The sequence below is a fragment of the Urtica dioica genome, chromosome 3 (genome assembly GCF_054948205.1).
Source record: "Urtica dioica subsp. dioica isolate 48M chromosome 3, U.dioica_male_clone48M_v1_H2, whole genome shotgun sequence".
Taxonomy (NCBI): Eukaryota; Viridiplantae; Streptophyta; class Magnoliopsida; order Rosales; family Urticaceae; genus Urtica; species Urtica dioica.
The window spans coordinates 48,742,246-48,755,788 of NC_142758.1; the positions used below are offsets into that span (position 1 = coordinate 48,742,246).

Below are 13,543 nucleotides of genomic sequence, written 5' to 3' on the forward strand. Positions count from 1 at the left end.
TATTTGACACTCGTGCTATTTCATCAGTTTTGTTCCTCAGACATTCCTTTAAAATACTATTGATTAAATTAATTGTTTTCCAAGTGTTCTTCATTGACAAGAGGAGAAGAATGTGTGGCAAAAACACTTCCAAAAATAAAATAAATTATAAAATAAAATTAAAAAAAAACCCTACATACGTCTCTCAAAAACAAAACAAAAGAGAAAGAGAATTGGATCAATATATTACCCCACTAATAAAACAAAGACCCATTTAAGACTCTACAAAAAGGGTTTAATTAAATTTCAAGAATGTCTAAAAGGCAAGGTACAGACACACAAGACCTAATCTTTCAATTGTTGAACCCCACAGACCCTTAAAAAATATTTTTTAAAAAAAACATTATGGAGTAATTTGAATGCCATGCATCAACTTCAGTATTTAATGCTGTCCAAAAACATTACTAATATAAAATTAAAAAAGCGAAATTGACAAAAAAAAAAATATATATTCAGTGTCTATCACCAATAGGCAATAGGCAGAAGAGGTTCAAACTTCAAACTAATGGCACGACACATATAATTTAAAAAAATATATAAATGGGGTATATGATATATAGTCCTCTACAACACAAGTCATGTTTAAACAAGAAATAATCCATTCTTCATTTAATATGTGAGCCTAAGAACCCAACACCTCACATGGCTTACACACACTGACATTAATCAGAGATGTTTACGCATGTGAATCATAGAACCCTAAAAGAATATACAAATATATATATATATATATATATATATATATATATATATAATTGAGCAACCACATTAGGGATCAAATGAATGAGTTCTAAGCTAAATAACAAACGGATTTTGTTACAAGAGTCAAAGATATCTGCTCAAGAAAAAACTATATATTATTATTACATAGTTTTTATAATTACGACAAAAAAAAAAATGTTCCTTTCCAGCACTTTTATGTTTTTATTTTTTACGTAAGAATTTTTGAAGTACATGAAAATAACGCGGGTTTACATTTATGTTTTCTCATGGTTAAGTTGTCACGTGTCCAATTCCTATGATCTATATTTATTTATTTTTACTTAAATATATAGGTTTGTGATAAAGAAAAAAAAAACTTGTGACCGGATACAAAAACTCATATTTAAAAGAAGAAAAAAATCAATTAAAATAAATGCTTTAAATACGTTTTACGATATAAGAATTGCGGTCATGTTTTAGACTTTTAATGAAGTTTTCTATATACCATAATGTTTTTGCAAATGACACTTCATGATTTATGTTAAAGACCTAAATCATACAAAATAAATCACTTATTAATTTCAAATCTCATAACCCAACAAACCAAATGTCTTTAAAAAGTATGGACATTCCAGATATTAAATATTATATAATGAGTTTTTGTCTTCCATTTTTGTCACCCTTTGTTTAATAAACTCTTAACGTGATCAATTATTCAGATTTGAGGGTTTTCAAAACCACAAAACCTGACAAGAGTTGGTGAATCTCTGAACCAGTTCTTGTCTACAAAGAAAAACATAACGATCTGTTTTGCACTGTCCAATGGTTAGATCAACTCAAATTGTTGTAACAAATAGTTTTTTTTTTTTTTTTTTTTTTTTTTTTTTTGTAACAAATAGTTGTTAAGTGGATTTTATGTTGATTTGTTACACATCACTTTCCACCGTACAAAATTGTAAAAAAAAAATCCTAAAACTAGAAATTCAAACCAAGCATTCACTTGTAAAAAAGAAAATGAAAAAACAAATAAAAAGTTCGTTGCTTTAATTACAAGCGGAGTGAGACTTAAGCTTCAACTAAAAAAAAAAAAAAAAAAAAGATATCATAAGATTTATCAATTTATTCAGCCAAGAGATGCCACACTTTGATCTTACTAAAAAAGAATCGAATTTTTCAGCTTCATATAAATTTTTATATAAAAAGTGCATATTCAATTTTCCATAATTTTACAAAGATAGTGCATCCTTGTAGTGGATATATTGATTATATGCTTAGCCACCTAAAATTCATGGCCATAGTAAATAAATCAAATATAGAATCTATGTGGGGTTTAATGGATTGATTTTTCTTATCATTTATAACACACACATTATTCAACCTTAAATTGCGCTTCTTCTTGTTTTTTTTCTTTTCTATAGATGCAATTTGAAATGTTCTTTGAGAATTGGTACTTGAAGTTGCCATTATTTATTACCATACCAACCTATTTATGAGACAAAACCAATTGTTTTTCAAAGCCTATGTAGCAATAGCAAATAGCAATAAGTAAAGAGCCAAATATGTGTGAGAAACGCGGATAAGGCAAAAGGAAAGGGAAGTTTGTGTGGGGGCATATTTCCTTGTCCAAAATTCAATTTTAATTTAATTTGTAATTTATTGTTGTTGATTTATATGTTTGTCCATTTTGTCTAAAACCAAAAGAATCTCGCATCACTCACACGCCCACACACGCTTGGCCGCTTTGGTATTAGTTAGGCAAATTCAAACACTAGTTTCTTGACTTGTGTGTGTGATTAAACTATAGGAAACTTCCTAATGACCTAAATTTTATAATTATATATATATATATATATATATATATATATATATATTTATAACTAGCAAGACCTCCAAACTATCCGCATCCTAAAAACACTCAGTTATATTTTTACACTATTCTTATTATATTTTCGATATTACATTAGTTATTCATTGTATCATCAATCACACTAGACATTTACATATAAATTCCAAAGAATAATCTTCAAGCAATTTTTTTTAATGTTTCTTAGGATTGAACTATGAGCATCTGGCATAGGTATCTTTTCATATCATTTGAGGATATTATAATGTTACACTTATATCTAATATTTTATCATAATTTAATAGCTAGCTATATAGTCTCTATAGCCATTTATACCCTAATCATGTTTATCACATAATTTAACCTATAGACTTAATCATATGAAGTCTTGATGTAAACTTGGACATTCTCATTAAATTATTTCCCTTAGAAAGAAAGAAGAAAAGAAAATAAGATTGACCCACGTTAGCAAAAGTTAGTTGGACGGCCTTATTTGAGTGAGACCCTCTATTTAGCCCCTTCCTCTTTTTTATTATATATATAAATGCTTCAAAAACATACATTTTGTAGTGAGAGAGAGAGAAAGCAAAAGAAAGCTGTATAGAAAGTGACTACAACCTCTTACACGTTCCTTCAAATATAATCCCCTTATCTTCCTCATCTTATAAAAACTTCTCCTTCTCTTTTTCTTCTTCTTCTAAATAGATTAAAGAGACACAACAAGGGAAGGGCAAAATGGGAAATTGCCAAGCAATTGAAGCGGCTGCGTTGGTGATACAACACCCGTGTGGGAAGATAGAGAGGCTTTATTGGTCGATAAGCGCGAGTGAAGTCATGAGACTCAATCCCGGTCACTACGTCTCTCTCATCATCCCATTGCCGTCAAACGACAACCAAGACCTCAAAAACGACAACACCAATACTAACCAGCCGAAGGTGAATACGACGGTGCGTTTCACTCGGGTCAAGCTTCTCAGGCCCAACGACACTCTCGCTCTCGGCCACGCTTACAGGCTCGTCACAACTCAAGGTATATATTATAATACAATACACTTGCAGTTGCACACACACATATATACACATTATACTGTTTTATATGCATACATAACAAAGCGTGTGTTGTGTATATGTATATTTTCAGAGGTAATGAAGGTTTTGAAAGCGAAGAAATACGCTAAAGAGAAGAAACAGCAAGTTGATCAGAGCTCAGAGAGCGACGATGTACGGACTCGTGATGTTTCGGAGACCAATACCCATAACAAGGTATATATAGTTGTAGCTGTTTGATATTGTACACAAAATTCGAAAATAATTGATGTTTTAAGTTTATTTTAGGAAATACCGACAATTTAGATTAAAAAAAAAAATACATACCGTTGTAAATGATATACGATATTGGTACGTATACCTTTATTATTTTGTAAATAGATTAATTTAAATTGATCATTTAACTAAAATACCCATACGTATCTCTTTTTTTTGTGAATTATTAAATAAATATTTTTTTTTCCTCTTTTTGACAATATTTCAGAATGAGAAATCCGAGGGACACCGACAGAGATCATCGACGGTGGTGAGTAATGGCGGTGTGACGAGGTCAAAATCTTGGCGTCCTTCTCTTCAGAGTATTTCCGAGGCCATTGTGTAGAGAATTATTAGAGAGATTATTTTTATTATGGATCTAAAAAAAAAAAAGTTTTCTTTTTCAACTGGCTTTATCATTTCCTCTTGATAAGCAAAAAATGAAAAAGAAAAAAAAATCATGTTCATATATAAATATGAGGATGTGTTAGTGTATATATTATATATGTGCAATCAATATCTAAATTATCATGGAATTGAAAAAGGAAAGACTCCTCTTTGCATCCAAACCTCAAATCCAAATTATACGTGTCTTGAATCAAAATGATTACATTATGTGTAGCTATAAAGTTCAAAACTTTTTGTGACGACAAATCATCATTCATCACCCATTTTCTTTATCTCTTTGATTTTCAAACACAATAATGATGAGTCTACGAATTTGGTATTATAATAATTTTTTTTGGTAATAAAACTAATAAATATGAAATATCCCAATCTATGTCCACATCCGTATGCGAGAGATGGGTAAATATCTTTTATTTATTTATTGCGTAAATCATAAATACAATACGTACAAGAAACTAGTATTATTGAGACTTGGATTTCTAAAATTAAATAGGTGACATGTCAAAACATGGTCAGTGTTCATGTGAGGCCAAAAACATGCACATAATGTTTAGCGCAATTTGATGTAATTTGTCTCCTAGAGAGAGAGAGAGAGAGAGAGGTCAATTATTTGGGTTAACTATTTCCAAGTCTTTAGGGTTTAGGCCAAAAAAGAAGAAGGAAAAGAAATCCCCACGAGTGAAAAAGAAAAAAAAAATTAAATGTGATACGTAATTTTTTGGTCTCTCTCTCTCGTCGCTTCATGGAAAGAGAGTCCCAATAATGTGGCAATCAGTCCAAAATCCTTCAACAGAAAACAGTAAAATTACAGAGCGGATTTTTGGAAGAGACCATCTGACTAGGATACAGATCATTGAAAAAATAAATAATTAAATAATTAAAAAGTACACTTGCACAGTTGCACTGTTGCACACACACATGCACCAAAAAAAAAGTTAATTAATTTTGTGTAACAAGTCTTACAATTATTGGATTTCGAACAGTTTACTAGAAGACCTTTGTCAGACTCAGATCTTGCAAAATATGCATACGCAAAGTTGACAACTAGACTGACAAGCTGAAGCCTATGTAATTAATAATAAATAAAAAAGGAAAATAAATTGCTTGTATTTGATTCTTGTTCATATGTTGGTTTTCCTAGCTTTATAGCCAAGATTTAAGGAATATATTGTCCTGAATAATAATTTTAAAATGAAAAAGTTATAAGAAAACAGTCAAAAGTGCAATCACTAATTGGTATTTGGTACCTTGTGTGAGTTGTGAAATAGAAATTGCAGAAAGTAGTTGAGGGGAAAAATAAAAGTTTCAATTAAGTTTCCATAAATCAAATGATGCTATGTAAATTAGTAATTCTGACCAGTGATATCACGTTTAGGCTTCATGATTGAAGAGTAACATAGCTCCAAACTTAATGGTCCTATATTCCTCATAATAACATGTTTTTCCATTTATTTTTTCAAGTTTTTAATATCTAAAAATACTCACTAAAATGCCATCATCATTTAGTTTAGGTGACATTATTTCATGATTGTGAGGTCTCATCATGCACGAGGACATAAGTTCAACCTTCCGAGACATTAATTTTGTTTGTCACCCCACATTCTCTCTTTACACTATAGAGACGAGACGAGATCACCCATGTTATATGTTTCACCCGAACTAATGTCGAGCGTCGGAGAATGCATTGGACAATCCCTATGTGCCCTCTAAGATCAAATTTCCTTGTCTCGTTTAGATGACGAGGATAAAAAAAACTAAATTTCCAACGAAGAGAAAACTAAGATGCTAGCAATCACCACCTTGATCGTCCTTCCTAAGGACCTTCGAGTACAGTGACAGTTCAGGCTTAGTCCCTCATAGTCACGATCTTCTGGACACCCACGAATTGATCTACTGTTATCATCATAATTTCGAGGAGCCCATAAACACCGTGAAACTTCATATATACTTTATATTCATGACCCTCTCAAGATCACTGAATAAATGAAGTTTACTATCTCAAGCGATGTGAATCCGAGAAATCACATTAACCATTTCTCCCCCAAAATTTCCTTGGTTGAACTTCATATTATAGAAGTTACTCAAATCACCTCTTTTTAAAAACATTTTCTTAGAATATCTCGCTTCTTATTCTTATGCCGAAAATACCTTATTTTTAACTTTATTTGAATTTTCTTTTTAAACTTTTACAGTTTCATTTAACTTTATTTACAGTTTCATTAAAAATATCAACAATATATCCGAATAAAAAAATTATTCATAAAATGTTTTAAATTTGAAATATTAAGTGAATCACCATCTTAATAAGAAATATTTGTGTAACATTTCCCATTAAATTTGTAGCCCAATTCTTTTACATGGGCTTACACAGACATTCTTTATTAAAGGATTTGATCACAGCAGTCTATTCTTAAACATACAAAAATATTTTTTCTTCTCCTTCTCAATCCAATAGGTTGTATCACAAATATGCATGATAGATCAGAAGTATTTAAAGATTACTGTAATAACAAAAACACAAAAAAGCCCAACTTTCCGTAAAAGTTCAATGGGCTTGAGCACATCCATATGGGACTGATATTTTGTTAATGGATCAAATTTTAAACAAAAATGCTAACAATCCCGACTTTGTACTCGGGCTATTTTTACGACTTCTCAATTTTCGCTGACATGGAAATATTTAATATTTAACATTTGGACTTATTGAAACAGAATATCAAAAGTCTTGGAGGCTTACTTTAGCTGTAGTTTCTCTTCCGTGTCTTCATTTGTTCTTCTTGTTTGTCCATCTTCTGAATGTACGTACTCTCTGCTCTTTTTTTTTTTTACTCTCTTTTTCCTCTTGCTTTGAGTATTTGTCATGGTTACGTATGAAAATAATTATTATTCATCTTTGTACTCTGCTGTTGTTTTTACATGGGATTGTTGCTGGTATTTTGTGGATTTTACATGGAGACATTGATGGTATTTTGGTATTTGTTGTTGCTTTTTTTTTTTACAAGAAACTCTTGCTCTGGTTGTTTTTTTTTTTGTTTGAAGAGAACTGTTTGTTTTTTGTTTTTTTTGTGTGTGTGTTTTTGGTGGTGGTGGTGTTGTTATTTTTTTTTAAAACAAATAACTCTTGCTGGTATTTTTGTATCAGAGAGAGATATATTGGTATTTTGGTGTATATCATGTTCAATTCTTGTCATTATATGATCTGTGTGTATTGGGTATCGACTAAAAAAAAAGAATATTAAATGAAGCGAGAGAACTTTGTTTTTTGGAAAATAAAAGCTAAATTAATCTTGCTGACATGTAAAGTTAACAGATGTAGCTATATGAATGGATCGTGAGAATTGGCTTACTAAACTATTCGGGCTAAATAGCAACTCTCAATTTTAAAATACGAGCATGTAAGATGTAACCTTAAGTGATTATTCCTAAACTATTATCTCCACACTAGTTTATGACCAAAATTCAATTTGTCTAATTTCATCGAAAATTATGATCACACTTTTTGTGCAATTATGTTTTGACCCTTTAGCATTTTTCTTAGATTTTTTCTCTTTTTCTCTTCGAAAAACTGACCCACCACCTCTCCGCCACTGAAGCTTCTCCTTTCTCCACACTCTTCAACGCCTCTCCGTTCCATTCCTTCATCGTCTTTGTCCTTGAAGTCTCCCCAAACCCACTCTCTCCACTCTCCAACCCCCATTACTCGTCCCAGACTCGTATCGTCAATGTCGACCTTCCGATCAACGATCCCAAGCGAGAGATTTACCGATCCGGCGATTCCGATTATGATTCTGACGGCGTCGTCGTGGGATTCGTGCTCTTCTTCTTCAACTACTCGACTTTCTTGTCCAAGCCCGGATTCTATGTCAAGGAAATGGTTTAATCGAACTTTGCTCAGCGCCGTCATGAACCGGGTTGTTCGTGATTATATGAGTAAAGGGTTCTATGGGGCTGGAAAGGATTGTTCTTGATTGGAATGTCAACGCGAGTCGGTTATATGAGGACATGGGAGCTAAAGTTTTTTTTTTCAGAAATTCGCCACCGACGAGCTCCTGCGTGATCCTCTATTCAACTAAAATGAAAAAAAAATCCAAAACCCAAACTCAAACCTTAGGTGTTATGATTGCTTGCCTAACATTGCTTTGGCAATTTTTCTTACGTGTTATGATTTTAGTTTATTCCAGGGCCGTTTGTCTGGTTTATTGACACTGTTGACATTAGTCTGTTTGGCTTATTGGTATTGTTGTTAATAAATTGTTTAGTTTATTTACTTGGTCGTCAATAATCTATATGATTTATTGGCATTGCCGAGATTACATTTTTTTTTTGTATTCCGGAAAAAAAAAACTGAGAAAAAGAAAAATCTGGGATTTCGTTTGAAGATTTATTGACATCTTTGCCTTTTATTGACATCGATGTCAATAAATCTTCAAAGACTTTCCTAGAATAATTTGAAGATTTATTGACATTGATGTCACAATTAAAAGACAACAATGACTATAAATCTTCAAAGATTTTTCAAAAATTTTTTTACAGACTTTCAAGAATTCTAAAAATTGTTCTTGAGCATGAAGCCCCTGAAAAACGTAAAATTCTTCTTAGCTAAGCACGAGGGAGAGACACAAGAGAGAGAGAGAGAGAGAGAGAGAGAGAGAGAAGAACACGAGAGATAAGAGAGAGTGGGAATAAAAAAAATAATAAACAGTAAATACAAAAGTAAAGACAAAAGTCAAATATTAAAATAAAACAAAAATAAAATAAAAATTATTGAGAGTATTTTATACTAAAAAAATACAAAATAGTCATAATTTTGGATTAAATTAGATATATTAAATTTTGGTCTTAAACTAATATAGAAGTCATAATTTCTTAAATAATCCCTAACCTTAATGTTTCATTATTCATTTGATATAGCTGTGAAAATGTTAAAACACACGGAACATAAAGGAATCTAATTTCTTGAACTATTTGTTATATATTTTTCCTAAAAACTCCGGGGAATATATCAATATTTAACATTTAGAGGTAATTAATAAGAGTCTTGAATCACTATAGGGCAAATCTAGTTTTGAATTACATAGGAAATACAAAAGAAAAAAAAATAACAAAAACTAATGAATAGTAAAGCTCCAAAGAACATTTTCATATTTTATGTTTATAAAAACTAAATTTCTAGACCATGTCGACGCAGAAGTGTGAAAAATGATTAAAAAAAAGAAGATAGCATATGAAAGCAACACGATGTTTTTTTTTTTTTTTTATTTCCTTCCTCGATACTTGATGACAAAGTATAATTTGTTTTTGATTAATCTGCAGAATAAATTTACGGACACCATAGAAGCTGCCGATTTTGTTTTTATTATTTGGTCACATGTGTTGCATTTATAAATTCCAAATTTGATTTGAAAAAAGACAACGGGTGTCTTAATGGAAATTCTGTTAAAGTAATGCGGAGTGTATAAAACTTTTTGAGTTAACAACCTATGGTGTTCAAAAAAATCAAAAGCAAAAGCAAATACTTAAGCTAGGAAGGATCGAGGAATGTTAAAATATTAAATAAAAATAATTTATTATTAAAAAAAGCTTATCCTATAGACTCTTGTTCTTTTTTTTATAGTTTGTTTTTAATATCCACTGTAATAGTTATTAAAAATAAAAAATAAAAAAAATTCCTAGAACAAGTCCTAATTTTGTTAGCACCCAATAAAAGAACACAAAAATTTCTAGAAACTAAGTTTTTTCCGTTGACTTATCTCTGAAATCTTTGTCGCTTTCCCAAGGGGAGAGTATTGGTCGATTTTGAAAGTTCGATGGCCAATCGGTCTCTTGCGTAATTGTTGGAGGTATTGTTCTCTGACTAGTCTTGTCTTTTGACATGGTCTGTTAATTTTGTCTGTTCCTGAGTTGTGTATGTGTGTGTTTCTTTGGCCTTAGTATCTAATGGCTGGACGACCCTACGAAATGGACGATCTCCAATGGCAGTGCAGGGCGGTGACCCTTGAAGAGGAGGAATATGGGGGGTTTTTCCTGAAAGATGATGTTGAAGAGACACCTGAAAATGATGAAAGGTGGTGCCTTGTGGAGAAATTCCTCACTAATCGATCTCTAAATTTCGAGGCAATGAAACAAATGATGGCTTCGTTATGGAGTCCAGGGAATGTGAAGGAGCTTACTGAAAATCTTATTATTTTTCAATTGTATCATGAGGTGGATATCAAAAGGATAATTAAAGGCAACCCATGGTCGTTCAAAGGTACGCAACTCGTATTTGAAACACTAAAGTCGGGAAAGGATCAAAGGTCACAGTCTCTAAATTGTTTGGACATGTGGGTTCAAATTCATGGGATACAGCCGTGTTCGATGTCATTACAGGCCATTACAACGATTGGGAATTATGTAGGGTCTTTCTTTGAGTCAGACGAGAACAACTTCACAGGCTGCTGGCTATAGACTACCTCCGTGACAGGTGTCTATTCCGATTGATAAACCCCTAAAAGGAAATATGAAGATTATGAAATCTACAAATGCCCATTTCTTGGTGCACTTTAAATATGAACGAGTTCTCACGTTCTGCTTCATTTGTGGCCGCAGAGGGCATTTTGATAAGATTTTCCATCGACTGTTTAAGGAGGAAGGGGACGAACTGGAAAGACCCTATGGTGTGTGGATGAAAGCTCAAGGATGCAGACATGTTCAGCCAATCGGAGCCAAATGGCTCTGGCATGGAGGCGCGAAGGCAGGGATAGAGAGAAAGGTCGGCGGAGAGTATAGATCCAAAAATTCCAGTGTTTTCCAGGATATATCGGGAGCTATTGGATCCGAGGGATTTGAGAGTGATTACCACCACACACTCAATGCAGATACGGAGGCTAAGGATAAAAGTAGCCCTTTCTCGTTTCAAACAGAGGAGCGTGCCTTTGGATTGAAAAAAGTTGGATTTTCCAAGGATGAGGCTTTTGTTAGGAGTAAAGGCTTTGGACTTGGGAAGGAAATAATGGATCTGAATAATCAAGAGGGGGATGACAGTGTGGTAAAAAAAGGCCAAAAAATGGGCTTGGGGCAGAACATGTGGAGCAGTCCCGCCTAGAGTTATGAGTATCTTTAGATCCCAATTCATTAAAGAGATTATATCTCCAAAGAAGCTCAAGTGTAAAAGAGAAGTCTCAAACTGACTACATGGACGGTAGTTGGAGTCGGCGGCTCTCCTAGGGTTCCCTCATCTGGGATCCCTGGGGAAGAGGATCAAGTTGGCCCTTGCGAACAGCTTGACACACTATCTCCTTGGGCTACGAAGGCCTAATTTTTGTTGACTCAATTAGGAAAAAAAAGGTGTTACGATGATGTGAAAAAGAAGAGATGACACATAATTAATAAGCTGGGCAGAAAACTACATCGACATGGTGAAGAAAATGAACAATACCGCTCACTGGCGACTGACCGGAATTTATGGGAAACGAAATAGAGGACTTCAGAAGAACACTTGGGAGCAATTAATCTCGCTGAAGCAAGCCTTGACGCTACCATGGTGTATCATTGGAGATTCAAATAATGTATAGAGTCAAGGAGACAACCGAGGTGGCCTTCTGTATGCGAATTAGCGTATTGATGGCTTCGACGAGACTTTCGAGGCTTGTAACCTCATGGATTTGGATCTTTGTGGGTACCCTTACAGCTGGGAAATGGGTCGTGGATCTAAAAAATTCATCGAAGTTTGCCTTGATAGAGCCCTAGTCACACCAAGCTGGTATGTTTTTTTTCTGAAGCCAAACTTTTAAACCTCAAGAACCCCCCATCTGGTCATACTCAGTTTCTACTAGAGCTGGAATTCTGTTTGCGTTTATGTGGAAACAAGAGATTCAGATTTGAGACCGCTTGGCTACGCGAGGAGGGTTGCTTTCAGCTAATTTCATAGTGCTGGTCCAGATCAAGAGATAAGAGTTTAATCGATAAATTGAGCTTATTTGGAGTGGAATTGGCTAAATGGGGCAAGGAAGTCACCAAAAATTTTAACGAGAGAATTAAAAGGAGCAAATCTATGATGGTTTAATGAAAGTAGAGAAGTGACCCGCATTGCTCGCTTTTCAGTCATAACTTAAAAAATACATGGAAATCCATGATCAGAAGCAAGCCTATTGGAGGCAGATGGCTAAACAGTTTTGGCTACAAAGTGAAGACTCAAATACGAAATATTTTCACGCCATGGCAAGCCACAAAAAAAAAAAACTAATTCGATCTCCAAGCTACGAGACGAAAATGGGAGATGGAAGGAGAAGAACTAGGGCCACCCATCGATCACAGTGGATTACTTTACAAAGATTTTCTCACCGTCAGAGACCAAGTGGGATTGCTGTTGGAACGTATTATTCCCTCTGTCCCCAAAGATCAAAATAAGAAGCTTCTGTGACTAATCAGCATGAAGGAGGTTAGAAAGGCACTTAATGAAATGCATCCAAATAAGTCTCCGGGTCTGGACAGTATGAACGTGAATTTTTTTCAGCATTGTTGGGACATTGTGGGCGAAGATTTATTTCGGTTGGTGGGCGTCTTTGAGACTGTGAGGTTGATTGACTGCATCAACGATACAAATGTCGTGTTAATCCTGAAGAAAAATAAGCCACATAGTATGGGTGATCTCCAGCCAATTTCCATGGTCAACCGTTTAAAGCCGATTCTCCATCAAGCGGTCTTAGAGCACCAAAATTCTTTCGTTCCGGGAAGGCTAATCACGGATAATATCATGGTTTCCTTTGAAGTACCTTAAGAGGAGGAGAAAAAAAAATGAGGGCTTCATGGCTCTGAAATTGGATATGAGCAAAGCATATGACAGAGTAGAACGGAATTTTCTACGTGTCATCATGGAGAAAATGGGTTTTGTCTAGCGGTGGACGAATCTGACAGTGTTGTATAATGTTGTTTGCTATGGTAGAAACATTCCTCAAGGTGACCCGTTGTCGCCTTACCTTTTAATCATTTGCGCACAGAGTTTTTTTTTACACTTATCAAGCATTTCGAGAAGAAGAAGTGGTTCACGGGTTGTCGGTTTGCTCGAGGCACGCCTACGATCTCTCACATGCTTTTTACGGACGACAGTTACTTATATTGTAAGGCCACGAGAAAGGAGGCAGAGAGTGTTATTGAGCTCCTTAGCCTTTTTGAAATGGCGTCGAGTCAACATGTTCACCTTTCAATGTCGTCGGTTTTTAAGCACTAACACGGAGGAGGATATAAAAAGCGAGATATGTGAATTGCTGG

At 33.9% G+C, this 13,543-nt stretch overlaps 1 protein-coding gene across 1 annotated transcript; it reads left to right on the forward strand.

Moving 5' to 3' along the window:
• Nucleotides 1-3,127: 3,127 nt before the first annotated feature.
• Nucleotides 3,128-4,490, forward strand: LOC149403400 (uncharacterized). The gene is made up of 3 exons (XM_089608214.1): nucleotides 3,128-3,614; nucleotides 3,726-3,847; nucleotides 4,116-4,490. Exons 1-3 carry the CDS (start codon nucleotides 3,320-3,322, stop codon nucleotides 4,230-4,232), a joined length of 534 nt encoding a protein of 177 aa, XP_089464340.1. The 5' UTR covers nucleotides 3,128-3,319; the 3' UTR covers nucleotides 4,233-4,490.
• Nucleotides 4,491-13,543: the final 9,053 nt, after the last annotated feature.